This window comes from Tenrec ecaudatus, chromosome 2 (assembly GCF_050624435.1).
Source record: "Tenrec ecaudatus isolate mTenEca1 chromosome 2, mTenEca1.hap1, whole genome shotgun sequence".
NCBI lineage: Eukaryota > Metazoa > Chordata > Mammalia > Afrosoricida > Tenrecidae > Tenrec > Tenrec ecaudatus.
The window spans coordinates 34,368,191-34,382,307 of record NC_134531.1 but is presented as its reverse complement, the minus strand read 5'-3'; the positions used below and the strand labels follow the sequence as shown (position 1 = coordinate 34,382,307).

At 44.5% G+C, this 14,117-nt stretch overlaps 1 protein-coding gene across 1 annotated transcript in view; it reads right to left on the bottom strand.

The window, feature by feature from the left end:
• Positions 1–1,140: 1,140 nt before the first annotated feature.
• Positions 1,141–14,117, bottom strand: part of SPEF2 (sperm flagellar 2) — a 202,695-nt gene continuing 189,718 nt past the window's right edge. Inside the window, exons 34-36 of the mRNA XM_075540928.1 lie at positions 9,386–9,613; positions 9,070–9,192; positions 1,141–2,154 (exon numbers count right to left, since the gene is read on the bottom strand). Of these exons, the coding sequence (XP_075397043.1) occupies positions 2,065–2,154; positions 9,070–9,192; positions 9,386–9,613 (441 nt within the window). The 3' untranslated portion in view covers positions 1,141–2,064. The remainder of the gene's footprint in view (positions 2,155–9,069; positions 9,193–9,385; positions 9,614–14,117) is intronic.

The following is a 14,117-nucleotide window of genomic DNA, read 5'->3' as shown; positions in this document are numbered from 1 at the left end:
GAATTTAGCCTTCTAGGCAAAGAGAACATAAGCACAAAGGCCCTGGGGCAAGAAGGTGCCTGGAATGTTCTAGGATCAGCAAGGTGGGTCTGTGGTTTAAGCAAAGTGAGCAGGGAGGAGAGGAGCTGAGGGGGCTAGTCGATAGATAAATCAAGATGAAGACTTGTGCTGGACTTCCAGAGGCACATGGAAATGGAAGGTTGGAGCTGAAGGAAGACATGACTTGACTTGAACTGGACTCCATTAATTGGCCATGGTGAGAGGAGTGTTAAGGTGGGGCAAGAGAAAAAACAGGGCAACCTGGTAAGATGCTATTAGAACAACACAGGAAAGAGATGGTAGTGACTTGGACCAGACTTGCGGCAGAGGGTTGAGGAGTTCATCCTTAGTACATTTTAAAGGTACAGCCTAACTACTTTGCTGATGAATCGGAGATAGGCATGAGAAAAAAAATGGTACCAGAGAGGGGGGGTGTCAAAGATCACTTAGAGGGATTTGGCTGGGACAATTGGAAAGGCGGAGTTGCCTGAAATGCTGAAGGAAGGCTGTGGGAGGAGCAGGCTTAAAGAATAAGCAACCAGGAATTTAACTTTGGACCAGCTGTATTTAAGGAGTCCCTGGGTCGTGCAAATGGTTAAGAAACTCAACTTTAATTGAACACTTGGAGGATCAAGTTCACCCAGAAGTACCTTACAGGAAACGACATTCCAACTGTAGAAGTGGTTTCTCCAAAGAATCACTTCCAGAAAACGTACAGCTCAATGTGACTGATTGGTGGAATGATATGCTATCTGTAAGAGCTCCTAGTGAAACAGTTTTTTTAAAAGGCATGCAGAGGTTAAAAAAATATTTCAAGACCCTCCCACCCACCAAAAAAATATATCCTGTGGAGCACAGTTCTACTTTGACATACATGAGGCCGTCATAAGTTGGAGTTGACTCCACAACTGTATTTTATTAAAACATATATTAGCCATCCATGTGGAAATAGAAGTGGTCAGTAAGACAAATTTGGAGGCAGGGGAAGAGGAGGACTAGAAATGCCCACATGGTTAGCATCTATAATACTTATAACCCCCACACCCTCTCTCTCCCCCACACCCCTGCCATTGAGCTGATGTAAATTCATAGCGACCCGATACCTATAATATTCATAGAGCCATGGAAATGGATTAGATCATCCAGGATTGACATTTGATAGGGAAAAGTTGGGACTAGGGGTTCTATGACATTCAGCTGAAGAATGGAGGAGGATCCAGCAAGGAATCCTGGGTAGGAGTAGAGCTGATTCGGGATGGTCAATAGAAGCCAACTCGTTGAGACCACTTTCTGGTTTGTTTTGTGTGTTAACACGTTTTTTTTATAGGTACCATTGAGTCCAGAGATGAAATTATACAAGTGCATTGATCTATAAAGGAAACATTGTATTCTATTAAGAAAGCAGTATAAATGGATGATAGGCATGTGAGTAATGTATCATTTTAGTACTGTCTTCTTCTCCTCCACTGCTGGGATGAGCTTTGGAATTTTATCACAACATTATCCCAGATATCACATTAAATTTTATATAATAGTATTGCCTCGAGGGGAAGTCTTGGAGGATTTTCTGCTTATGTCTTTAATTTAGATACTTTTCAGAGGGAATATTTTCGACTTAGCTATTTGTTGATCTTTGCACATTTTTTTTGGGTACTTTCTATTTTCAGAATGACTTCAAAATCCAGTCCCTCTTACTTTTTTTGATGTTAGTTCTTGTTCTATAAGGCTCATTATAGAATAGTTTCTGTGTTAAGGAGAGTGCTCTTTTCACTGTCCCACCACCCTAACCTGGGAAAGGTCATTTGCACACTGATTACAGTGTCAACAGTCACGTACTACAAAACCCATGGTTATGGTCGATGATCATAAGATTCATTACCAACTTGACACAAGGGCCTTATGAAAACAAGTCAGTGACCCAGACATCATGCTTGGCTATAAAGAGAAGGCTGGGTGGGGGGGGGGGCGGTATTTATTAGTCCGTAGTTTGAAGGCAAAGTGGGATGAAAGTCTCTTCTTTGGGCTTCATTTCTTTTCCTCTATAAATCTGGAGGGGGATCTCTCTCCGTCACTTCCTTGGACATGCTCACTCCGTTGGAGAGTTGTTTTAATGTCCTGAGTGAAAAAAATCAAAGAGGAGTTGCAACCAGTAATTAATTGTCACATAGTGTTTCACAGTGATTGAACAATAAGTTGATATTAAAAATATAACATTTTTCCCCTTGAAAGAACTGGTTCTCCATTTAACATGAATCCTACCCTGCAGCTTTAAGATGTCCCCTTGGAAAGGTAGCAAAGATCTCAGAGCTCCAGTTCCATTTATTGGTAGAGTTATTGTCATAATAGATTAAAGAATGTGTGTGAAAGCAATTACACAGAGCATAATGAACAAGTCAAAAGATTAGTTCCTTTCCTATCATTCAATAAAACATTCACCTATTAAAGGGAAATTCTAATAATAGAATTAAGTTTAGTAGTGGAATTAATAATGTCCATAAAAAACTCACTGCCATTGGGTGGATCCCAATTTATAGAACCCTACATGTTAGACTGCTAACTGCAAGGTTAGCAGTGTGGAACCACTAGCGGCTCCTTTATGGGGTTTTCTATTCCCTTACAGGGTTATAGTTTTGGAAAGTAACAGGGACAATTCTACCCTGTCCTATAGGATCACTAGGAATCAGTAGCGACTCAATGACAGTAAGTGTGGCCAATAAAGATAGCCTCAAATTTCTCTCAAGGAGTAGAAGTGGTGGATTTGAACTTCTGAACTTTTGGTTAGTATCCCAACATGGATTTCACAATGTCTCTAAAAAACAAACAAAACAAAAACACTTCAAACTCACTTCCATCCAGTTCATCTTGTGTCATAATGACCACATAGGACAAGGTGGACCTGGCCCTGTGGGTTTACTACTATGGCAGTAGAAAGCCTCCCTTTTCTCCCGAGGAGTAGCTGGTGGTTATGAACTGCTGACCTAATAGTTAGCAACCCAGTTTATAACACTGCACCACCAGGGCTCAGTGCTACGGGGGCTTCTTAATAAAATCCACAGATTGTTCCATCTTAGAAGAGTAGGTTACTGTTTATGGGATTGTCTTTTTACCATGTTTCTTAATATCAGGGATAGAACATTCTGTTTTCTATCTGCCTCTGTGACCCAATTATAGCACCCCCAACACATTAAAAAATGATTACAGCATATACGGGCTAGGTACAAACGCAGGTGCAAAATGGAGAATTATTCTTATGCCGATTTCAGTTTTTCAAATTTAATAACTTTAGGGAAGTCATTTAGGAATAGACATTTTCTTTCCGCAGATCTGAGTCCCAAAGGTTTCAGTTTGACTGTGGTCCTTTGACTCAGGCAGATGTAAGCTAGTCACTGAGCAGACACCGGCCATGTGACATTCCACCCTGCCTTTGTCGGTCACTGCCAGGAATCATAGTGAGTCATTTCCCAAGGGACCTTGCACTGTGCAAACAGGGCATTCTGCAGACAAAGGTCAACTTGGAGTGAGCCATGTAGAAAAGGAAAGTGGTTCACCCTTGACCTTTCTCGTGCCCTTCCCTCAGCACCCTTTAACACCACATCTTCCCTGCTGTATATCCATACACTTACCTAACAATGACTAATGGTGGGCAGTGGAAGCTAACTTGATTAGGAACCAGTGACCTATGACTAACTGACACCCCATGGTGTAGGAAAAATTAGGAACATCACATGTGTTTAAACCAGCCTTGGCTAAATTTATAGCTGAAATCAGGGACTATGATTTTTAGAAGCAGTTCAAGGGAAACCTTGAGAGAGCAAAAAAATATTTGATACTATTAAATTTTGTTGCAAAAAGGTTGGAGAATAATATTAAAGGCTGCGTAATAATAATCTTAAAATCAGAGACTGAAGAAAATGTGAGATCAAATCCCTACACTTATTAGGTATTTTCCGCATGTCACTGGGTCCTGACTCCTTTGTTTAGAAGACAGTTTCTTGTGACATTTTGATTTTAACACTAAAAGGTTTATTGCTATCTCTTATCAGACCGCGGGGCAACAACAAAGAGGAAGACCCTTGACGTGATGGATTGGCACAGGAGAGCAATTGGCGGCAGCTAACACCATCAGACCGCAAGAAAGATGGATGAATTTTAATTATGGTGTTGGCAAGGAATATTGAAAGGACGATGGACTGGGTGAAGTACAGCCAGAATGCTCCTTAGAGGCAAGGATAGCGAGACGTCATCTCACGTTCTTCGGACAAGTTGGCAGGAAAGATCGGTCCTTGGAGAAGGACATCATGTTTGGTAAAGTGGAGGGACACGGCCCTTGACAGAGTGGACTGGCTCAGTGGCTGCAGCGACGGCTCCACAGAGCAATGGCGAAGGTGGTGCAGGGCCGGGCCGCACTTCAGGGTTGTACACAGGCTTGCTTTGGGGAAAACGGACTTGATGGCACCTAACAATAACGCACAGCGTCGCTCTGAATTGTCAAGAGTTATGCTCGCCTTACAGGTTTGCTAAAAGAAATACACATTCATGTGTTTAGCATCAGAAACCTCCTTCATTCGATTGCTATAGAAAATGGTCCCTGACGTTTCTGGCTTTATTTTTCATAATTGATTTAACTCACCAGTAAACCTACTGACCACATTACCTTTAATGAAACAATTTTCTTCATTAGAATTAAATGAACAGCTTAAACCGAGTAAGTATAAAACCCAACACAGTGAGTTTCCTGGGAACTGAATTTGAACGTGGGTTTGGATACTAGGAGGTCTAAGCTTTGTCAGCTCGGCATGGACCCGGGAAAGCATTTTGTCCTCCCAAAGAGACAAAACTGTGCCTACAGGACATGAAATTCTGGCTTCTCAATTCATCCACATCCAACTCGACATAGCCCAGGAATGAGCCCTGCACACGACACTACCTGCAGCCTAGTGATGTCAACCAGCTCACACTTACTGAGTGCTTTTTATGTCAGGCACCAAGCCTTGTGACTACTTCAGATGAATTAACCCTTTTCTTAACCCAGAGCCTCATGTGGTAGGAATGATGTTTCCCTCTTTTATAGGCGAGGAAAGTGAGGCACCTTGAAGCCACTGCTGCAAGGTCACAGGGCTCCGAGGCATGGGCTTGGCCAGGGCGACCCCAGCACCCACACTCTCCCAATCACCAAGCCAAGGTGCCTCACAATAGGTGCAAAACTAACGCAGAGCCACGGTGGCTATGCATGTTCAGTTTTCACCACCAGGCATTTCAAAATGTGGCCACTTCTAAACACGAATTCTAGACACACGGCCTGTTAGGCAGCAGCATTTACTTCCCACTGTTTGTGACAGCAAACACCATTTTAACCTGAAAAACCACACTCTAGCTTTTACTCTACTTATCTCGAAAGATCTTTTGAACAACACCACTGTGGTTAGAGCTTGCTTTAAAATGCGATATATTTACTTGTACATGGATAGCTGGAGGGGGAAACGATGACAGGACAAGTATCGTGTTTACTACAGAGTCTGGGGACTTTCTTTCTTCCTGGAAAGGGGACCTCTTTCATTACCGAAGGTCAGCATCGAGGTTTATGCCAGTCATAGGCTCAATAATCCTTGTTCGCTGCACAGGCGTGTGAGGGACTCGGGACAGTGGGAGCCTCTGTCCTTCATCAGGGTCCTCGGTGGGGCTGCCGCGACAGGGTGTCACGGACAAGGGGAGTGAAAGGTTGAAGCAGATGACTGGGAAACATCTGAAAGAATCGCTCTGGCAAAGAATGAACCAACTAGCTCGCTGGCTCTCTACTGCGAAACTGTCAGGGGTTCACAGGACCTGGGAGATGATGGGTCAGCTGAATGTCAGCTGGCCTCCAGCAGGGGGCTCTGCGTCAAAGCAGTGCCACCTAACTGGGAGGTTCTGGGAGTGGGGAGAGGGGTTTTGTGGTGTCAAGATGCTCGTGGAATATAGCGAACAGGGCCTGAAATGGTCGACATTCTGCCATGCTCCAGGCAGACACCAGGAGGAACTGCACTTTCCACAGAGCCAGGGCCTGAGGTACCAGGCAAAACTCCTTCCCAGACGAGGAAAATACATGAATTGAAGAGAGCCCTGGTGACTGCAATGTTCCCTGAGAAGGATGCTGAGCTTCTAAGGCAGTCGGATATATTGGCCATTTTCTTTTCTCAGGCCAAGAGTGTAATCACAGCTCCTCAGCAGCAGATTAACCCCGCTCAGGTCACGTTAGTCGTCATGACTTGGCAGGGTCTTTCTTCCCATTGTTTCATGTGCCCACTGGTTCTTGCTACTATGTGACAAAGCCTACCATGCCTAATTCCGAAGGCTTTTGTTTGACAGATTCAGCATAAGAGGCCTGTCTCCTAGAACATGGAAGCGAGTTTGTAGTGTGAAGGGTAGGGGAACATGATTGGCCCGGGGGACCCCTTCCTACAGAATGGTGTTTGCTAAGACGAGCGTCACGGGAGCAGATCACAGCACCTTCAGTTGTCTCCTGCTTGCACCGTGACACCGAGTAACCTTACTCGCTAGCTGCCTGGTTCTGAGGCGGCTGCAGAGTGTCTAGTTCTGAATGGGGTCTGTCCCCACTGATGCTAGTGTTACATCGGTGCTACCTTCCTAGTAACCGATACTCAACACTAGTAAAACACCAGCTCTCATTGAGTTGATCCAAGTGGGGAGGACAGCTGGTCTTTATGGATGAAGTATGGGCTCATGTAGTGCATTAATTCCTATGCAAGTAGTGGTTTTGCATCATTAAATGTAATAATGTTATGCATAGTACGATTTTTCTTATATGAAAAGTACTGCAAAATAACTCCCAACAGCGTTCCCAAATATGTCTTGCTTATTTAAAGAGACACAAATAAAAAAAAAACTTTACAAAGAAATCCTATTATATGCAGAAACATCACCATATTACATGGTTGTGAAGCCTAGACTAGTTGCTAGGGACTGTCAAGTCACTGCCGACTCAGGAATCCTGTACATTAAAGAATGGGACACTGCCTGGTCCCGCGCCACCTTGGCAACCACTAGCGTGCCCGCGCCCGTTGCTGTGACCACTGTGTCCGTCCATCGCGCTGAGGCTCTTCCCTCCCAAGTTTACCCGGCCTGGTGTCCCTTTTCCTGCTGATAAATTATCCTAAGTACATGAGACAAAATCTCTCAGTTCTTGTTGTTAAGGAGTGTTCTGGTACGTCTTCCAAGATAGTTTGGTTTTTGTTTTCGTTTTTCCCGTCAGTCCATGGTACTTTCAATATTATTTGCCAACATCAAACTTTAAATCCATCAATCCTTTCTTAGCCTCTCTTGGTCACTGTCACATTTTCACATGCAGTTGAGGTGATGGAAAATGCCATGGCTTGTGTCCGGCACACCTTAGCGCAACACGTTAAAAAGATGTGCAGCACAGCTGCTGCTTCCATGAGGATCGATACAAGCAAAGTGAAATGCTTTTCTCCATTGATCATGATGTGGCCTATTGGTCCCCTTGTGAATATTTTGGTCTTCTTTCCGTTCAGTCACCACCCACTTGTGAGGATTTTGGTTTTCTTCGTATTGAGTTGTAATCCACACTGAAGTCTGTAATCGTGGACTTTCACCCGCAAGTGCTTCAAACGTCATCCATTCCAGCAAGAGAAGTGGATTCATCCGCATATCATAGGTTGTCAACACGTCTTCCTTAATCCTGATGCTGTGCTCTTCATCGAGCCTGTGTTTTTGGATGAGTTGCTCACATACAGATTTAGTTACTGAAAAGATACAGCTCTGACCAACACCAGCACTTAGAGAGGAAGAAATGCATATCAGAAGCTGATCAATTCTGCATTGCTTTGCAGGTCAGCCCATAGTACCCCGTGTGACTCAGTTCGGAGACTTCTGCCTGTCATTACTGATTCCATGGCATCACCGTGCAGTCTGCCCAGACCTCCTCTTCAGTTGGGTCTGGCTCATATTTCTCTCATGCAATCCTGCTTCCAAAACAGTTGCCCCTGCTTCTCTTACCTGGGCTACGCTCTCTTTCCCACAAGCAAGAGCAGGTAGACGTTCTCCTCTTTCCCTGTACTTTCTAGAACCCAGGCGGCGTCTTTCTCCTCAGCAGACTCCCCTATGCGTCTGACACCCAAAAAGACGCTGAGTTCGAAATCCTGCTTATGCTTGCTTGGACTATAAAAGCACTATCTTGTGAGTCCTGCATGTACTGGCCTTGCTCCTGCTGTTCGGGGCTGTCAAGTCAACTTTCTACTCAGCGACCGCAGGTGACAGAGTAGAACTGCCCCTTAGGGATTCCCTGGTTGTAATCCAAGGAGAGCAGATCACTAGTTCTTCTGAGTGGGTTCAAACTGCCAACCTTTTGGTGAGCAACTGAGCACTTAACCATTTCACTGCCATGGATCCCAGGTGTCAGGAATAAGTGGTTGATATTGAATAGTAATCATAATAGCCGCCGTATTTAAAGTGCTTTCCATGTTCCAGAGACCATGCCAAGTGCAGGCCTGCACAAACTTATTCAATCCTCATTCTGACTCTTTAAATATGTATCACCATTACCCCTGTAACATATAAGGCTGAAGAGAATATTAAGGTCAGGTAGCTAGTGAGTGGGGGCCGAGACTTGATCCTTTGCTTTCTGGAGCCCATGCCTTTCAATACTGTGACTGCACTTCTCTACTAAACGGACCTCGTGTCTCGACACCCACTAGCTCGTGCAAAAGGAATTTCATTTATTATTAAACCCAGTAATGGCATTCTTATTTAAAAAGTTATTCACTAAAATTCATCTGCCATTGATGAGGCATCCCCTTGGTACCGATTGCTGCCCGACTACAGCTGAGCGTGTGATCCGTAGAGTACATGGCTGGCTTCTCTGGCCTGATGCGATTACTGCCTTGGATCTCTTGATCTCACCCTGTTCTGACAGAGTCCAGTCTCTTCTTCCTCCTCTTTAGCCCACCGTTGACTTCTTCTAGTCTATCCTGAACCTGCACCCAACAAACCGGGACACTTCTGAGTAATACTTACAGGAATTTTATAGTCTGAATAATTTAAAATCAGGTTTTGAATGAAAGGATGCTTCAACAGAACAGACACTTCAATTGGCTCAAGATTCTTGGCACCCAGGTCCTGAAATACTTTTATGAAGCTCTTAGAAGAAAAGAGAAAGAAGTTAATTAACTTAAAATCCACAGATGCTAAAAATGCACACATTAAGTGAAGGTGCCATACCTTGTAGTCAGTGATACATTTTGAGAGCAGTTGCCCAAACTATGGTCAAAGAGGAGGACCACTTCCCTTACGGACAGGTGGCTTCCGGAAAACAAACAAAACTCACACCAACCTCGTGATAAATATTTTCTGTCTTTAGGTGACTGGCGAATCGGTTGAAGTCTTGTGCCTCGATTCTTCCGCGGAACACCTTGAGGAGTGTTTCCATGGAAATCTTTTCAGCGTTTTCACTTTCATGGGCTTCTTCTTCCCTTTCCTCTTTGGAATCCTTTTCATCTCTTCCATTTTCGTCAGGCTCAGGACTTTCCTCCACTGGGCTTGGATCAGTAAAGGAGAAGTTCTACAAAGGTACATTAAAAGGACATAAAATTAACACTGAGGTCTTGGCCGCAAGAGAGGCAGTTAAAACACACTAGGTACACCTCCACTTTCCAGGCAGCAAAACTAACAGGATTTCCCACAAACCAACATAACAAAGTTTGGGAGAGAATATGTGTGTTGCATCCGAAAACCCAAAGTCGTAATCCTAGGTCAAGTCTGCAGGCGATCTACAAAAGGATTCCATGTGAAGTGTGTTCCATTCCACGTGAAGGGTGTCTCTATACACCCATGGGCTTGCTAAAGGTGTCATGCTCCTCAGTCAAGGGGCACTGGGATGAATTAGTATCAACTTCTAAGCATAAACGAAACTCTTAATAAGATGTGCTTTTGAAAATTGACTGCCGCAACAATAAGCTAAAGGCAGGCAAACAAAACCGCACATAAACATAAAAGCACAACATTGTCACACATCTCCCTGAGGTCAAAGGTGATTGTACCAAAGACGTCAATTTTTCCAGTGACATCGCCCTCTGGACACTGTCCGTATGAGGAGTCTATGTGGGTACAGGACCACCTTAAGCCACAGCTCATAAATTGTTGCCCCAACAGTTCAGTCTCCCATTCTACTGAGCTCTGTTTACCCAAGTATGGGGCTCAGTGCCAGGGTGAAACTTCCTGGATCCATTCTTCCAAGTGCAGATCCCTGCCCAGAGGATCAAAACCTGTCATGTCACTCACTGTGAGGTGGGCATCGAGGTACTAAACATATGGTGATTCTGGGTCCCTCTCCATTAGACATCCCCTGAGCCAGAGTCCCCCTCAAGGAACAATGATTGCTTCTACAGGCCTGGGGCAGCCACTCTCTGGTTTCTCTCCCATCTGAATACCCCAGTCCCTCAGCTCAAGGGTAAAGGCAACTTTAAGGCAGGGCTCAGTCCATTCAGCAGGACCTCATGGTTAAGTCCTTCTGTTGAATATACTCTTCATAGTAGCAGACCACCATGGTTGTCTTACCTGATCCTTTGAGTGAGCTCAAGCGACTGACCTTTTGGCTAGCAGTTGAGTTCTTCATCATTGGAAGGGATAATTTTTGATAGCGGGGCAATGGTGAGTCAGTGTTAGAATCCTCACTTTATGAAGGAGACCCGTGTCTGATCATCAGTCAGTGGACCTTATACTCAGCCACCACTGTCTGTCAGTGGAAGCTTATGTGTGGTTTTGATGCTGAACGGGTTTCAAACTAAGCTGAAGTGCGAAGAAGGGCCCAGAAAGCTAAGCAATCTGCTTATGAAAACTGTTGTTATTGTCGGGTGCCATTGAGTGGGTTCCACGCCACAGCCATGCTACATGCACAACAGAAGAAAACTCTGCCCTGTCCTGTGCCATCCTCCAGTTGTTCCTATACCTGAGCCCATTGTCTCGGCCACTGTGTCAATCTGTCTTTAGAAGACCTTCCTTGTTTTCACTGCCCCTCCACTTTACCAAGCATGATGTCCTTCTCCATGGACTGGTCTCTCCTGACAACATGTCCAAAGAATGTGAGAGGAAGTCTCGCCATCATGGCTTTAAAGGAGCACTCCGGCCTAACTTTTCCCAAGACAGATCAGTTTGTCCCTTTAGCAGTCCCGGGTACTTTCAATATTCTTCTCCAATGCCCCAAAGTCAAATACATGGATTCTTGTGTGGCCTTCCTTACTCCATGTCCAACTTTCTATGCATATAAGGCAATCGAAAATACCATGGCTTGCATCAGGTGCACTTAGTCCTCAATGTAAGATCCTTGATTTTCAATATTCTAAAAAGATCGGGTGCAGCAGATTTTCCCAATGCAATGTGTCTTTTGATCTCTTGATTGCTGCTTCCATGGGATGGAGCCAAATAAGACAAAATTCTTGACAACGTGCACCTTTTCTCCATTTATCATGATGTTACCTATTGGTCCAGTTGTGAGCATCCGGGTCTTCTTTACACTGAGCTGTAATTCGTACCAAAGGCTGCAATCCTTGATCTTCGCCAGCAAGTGCTTCAGTTCCTCCTCGCAAGCAAGGCCGTGTCATCTGTATATCATAGATTGTTAACATGCCTTTCTCTGAACCCGATACCACATTCTTCGTATAAGCCAGCTTCTCTGATCATTTGCTCTGCATATGTATTGGACAAGTACGGTGAGAGGATGCAACCCTGATGCATACCTTTCCAGATTTTCAACCACGCAGTGTGTCCTTGTTCTGTTGCTAGAAATTAGCTCATAAAAACCTTACACAACAATCTGATTCCCAACTGATCGTGGGGATAGTGAAGGGCAGGAAGCACTTCATTCTATTGTGCCCTGGGTCTCCATGAGTCAGAGGCCAGCAAGTGTTAACATCGCTACCAATAATTGTGTGTGTGCTATTGTTTGAAGTGAACTTGTTTGTCACGAGACTCCAAGGCCATTTCAGTCTCATTTTCCTCCTTTTTTCTCTAAGCCACTCAGACCCCTGTTTAGGTTTGAGAGCTCTACCAGTCATTTTTCAAAGGTCCAATGTAATCATCATGGAAAAATGCCTGAAATTCTTTTTTTATATTTTATTTTGGGTGTCGATATACATACCACCCTTTATGATTTCTACATGAACATCTCAATAAGATTAGTTATATAATTCATACTGTCACCCTTCCATCGCTACACATTTTGCTTTATCACCAAGATAAGTTCTCATGTATGCTTTAGATCAGTGGTTCTCAACCTTCCTAATGCTTTAATACAGTTCCTCATGTTGTAGTGACCTCCCAACCATTAAATAATTTTTGTTGCTATCTCATAACTGTAATTTTGCTACTGTTATGAATCATAATATAAATCATAATGTGTTTTCCAACGGTCTTAGGCGACCCCTTTGAAAGGGTCGTTTGTCCCCCAAAGGGGTCACTACCCACAGGTTGAGAACTGCTGCTTTAGATGATCTGTTATCAGTTTTCTTCCACATATTTCTTCCTTTTGATCAGAATCTATTAGGCCTCTTATTAAAAGGTTTAGTAATGGTAGCCTGGCACCACTCATTTTTTCTGGTCTCATGATAATAGAAGTAATAGTTTATGAGGCAATGAAATGCACAGTCTAGATAAATGGTATTTTTTTTTAAGTCAACAAAGTAACAATTTAGTGCCCTGATGGAGTAGTGGGGCTGTGAATTGGACTGCTAACCACAAGGTCAGCAGTTCACAACCTCCAGCTGCTCCTCGGGATGCAGCTTTCTACTCCTGTTTGAAAAAGGAACACTGAAGAAGAGTCGATGCATTCGAATTACAGTGCTGGTGACGAATACTGAAAGTGCCATGGCCTGCCCACAGAGCAAGCAAATGAGTCTTGGGAGAAGTATAGCCAGAATGATCCTTACAGGCAAAGTACTTTTCCTCATGTCCTTTGGACGTGTTGTCAGGAGCGACCAGTCCCTGGAGAAGGACATCATGCTTGGGAAAGTGGAGGGGCCGTGAAAGAGAGGAAGACCTTCGGCATGATGAATTGACACAGTCTCTGCACAGATGGGATCAAAGATAAGAACAACTGTGAGGATGGCGCACGACAGGACAGTGTTTTCTTCAGTCGCACATGAGGCTGTTATGAGTTGTACCCAACTGGATGGCATCGAACAATAACCACAACCAAAGAGAGGTATGCACACCTTAGAATAATTGATCGCTTTACTCAAAAGGGCAGAATTTAGCAAAGGATAAAGCTCAGAAAGGCTGGGAAGGAAGGAAGAATGGGGGTGGGAAACACAGGAGGAACTGGGATGGATGATGTTAAGTTGTGAGGTTGCCTACAACATTTGTGCGAATTATTGACTAGAAAATCAAGACGCTCTGAAAACCTTCACCCAATTCACAATACAAAGTTAAAAAAATAGAGTAGCGCCATTGGGTGCTTTTCAAAGCTCTGCCATAATGGGTGAGCCCTGCTCTCTGGAGTTTAGGAGGGAGGAGGCTAAGTGGCTCAGTGGGAGTGAAGGGAGACGAGGGAATCTGGGCATATGCCCACAGGAGCCTGGCACAGCTGCCTGAAGACTGCAGAGCAGAGGGCTCCCTCCGAGAGAAAGCGCTGGCAGATGGTGGCTTTGAACGCGGATGCACAGACAAACACAGTGAGGCCAGTTTGGAGACAAGCCACTGCTTCTGAAAAAGCAATTATCAGTGGCCACCAAGCTTTGTAGACTTCCCGTTATCATCTAAGCAGGGGCATCGACTGGGGAGCTGTCCGAACCCCCTGCCACACACAGCTAACTCTCAAAGGCAGCCCTTCAGACTCCCTGCAAACGTGTCCTGGGAGCGGCAGGGGGTGTCCTCCAGACCACGCCTTACTATTATTCAGACAGCTGGGTCCTCCATCTCCCAAGGCAGCCGAGGTCAGTCCTTGCTTGGTTCCAACATGGGCACAGCTATCCAGCAGCAGAATGCAATGGAAACGTAGGTGCTTTAAATCTCATGACCGCAGAGCTTCCTGCCAAGATGCTTTTAGCAAGATTTCTAAAATGTGGGAGCTG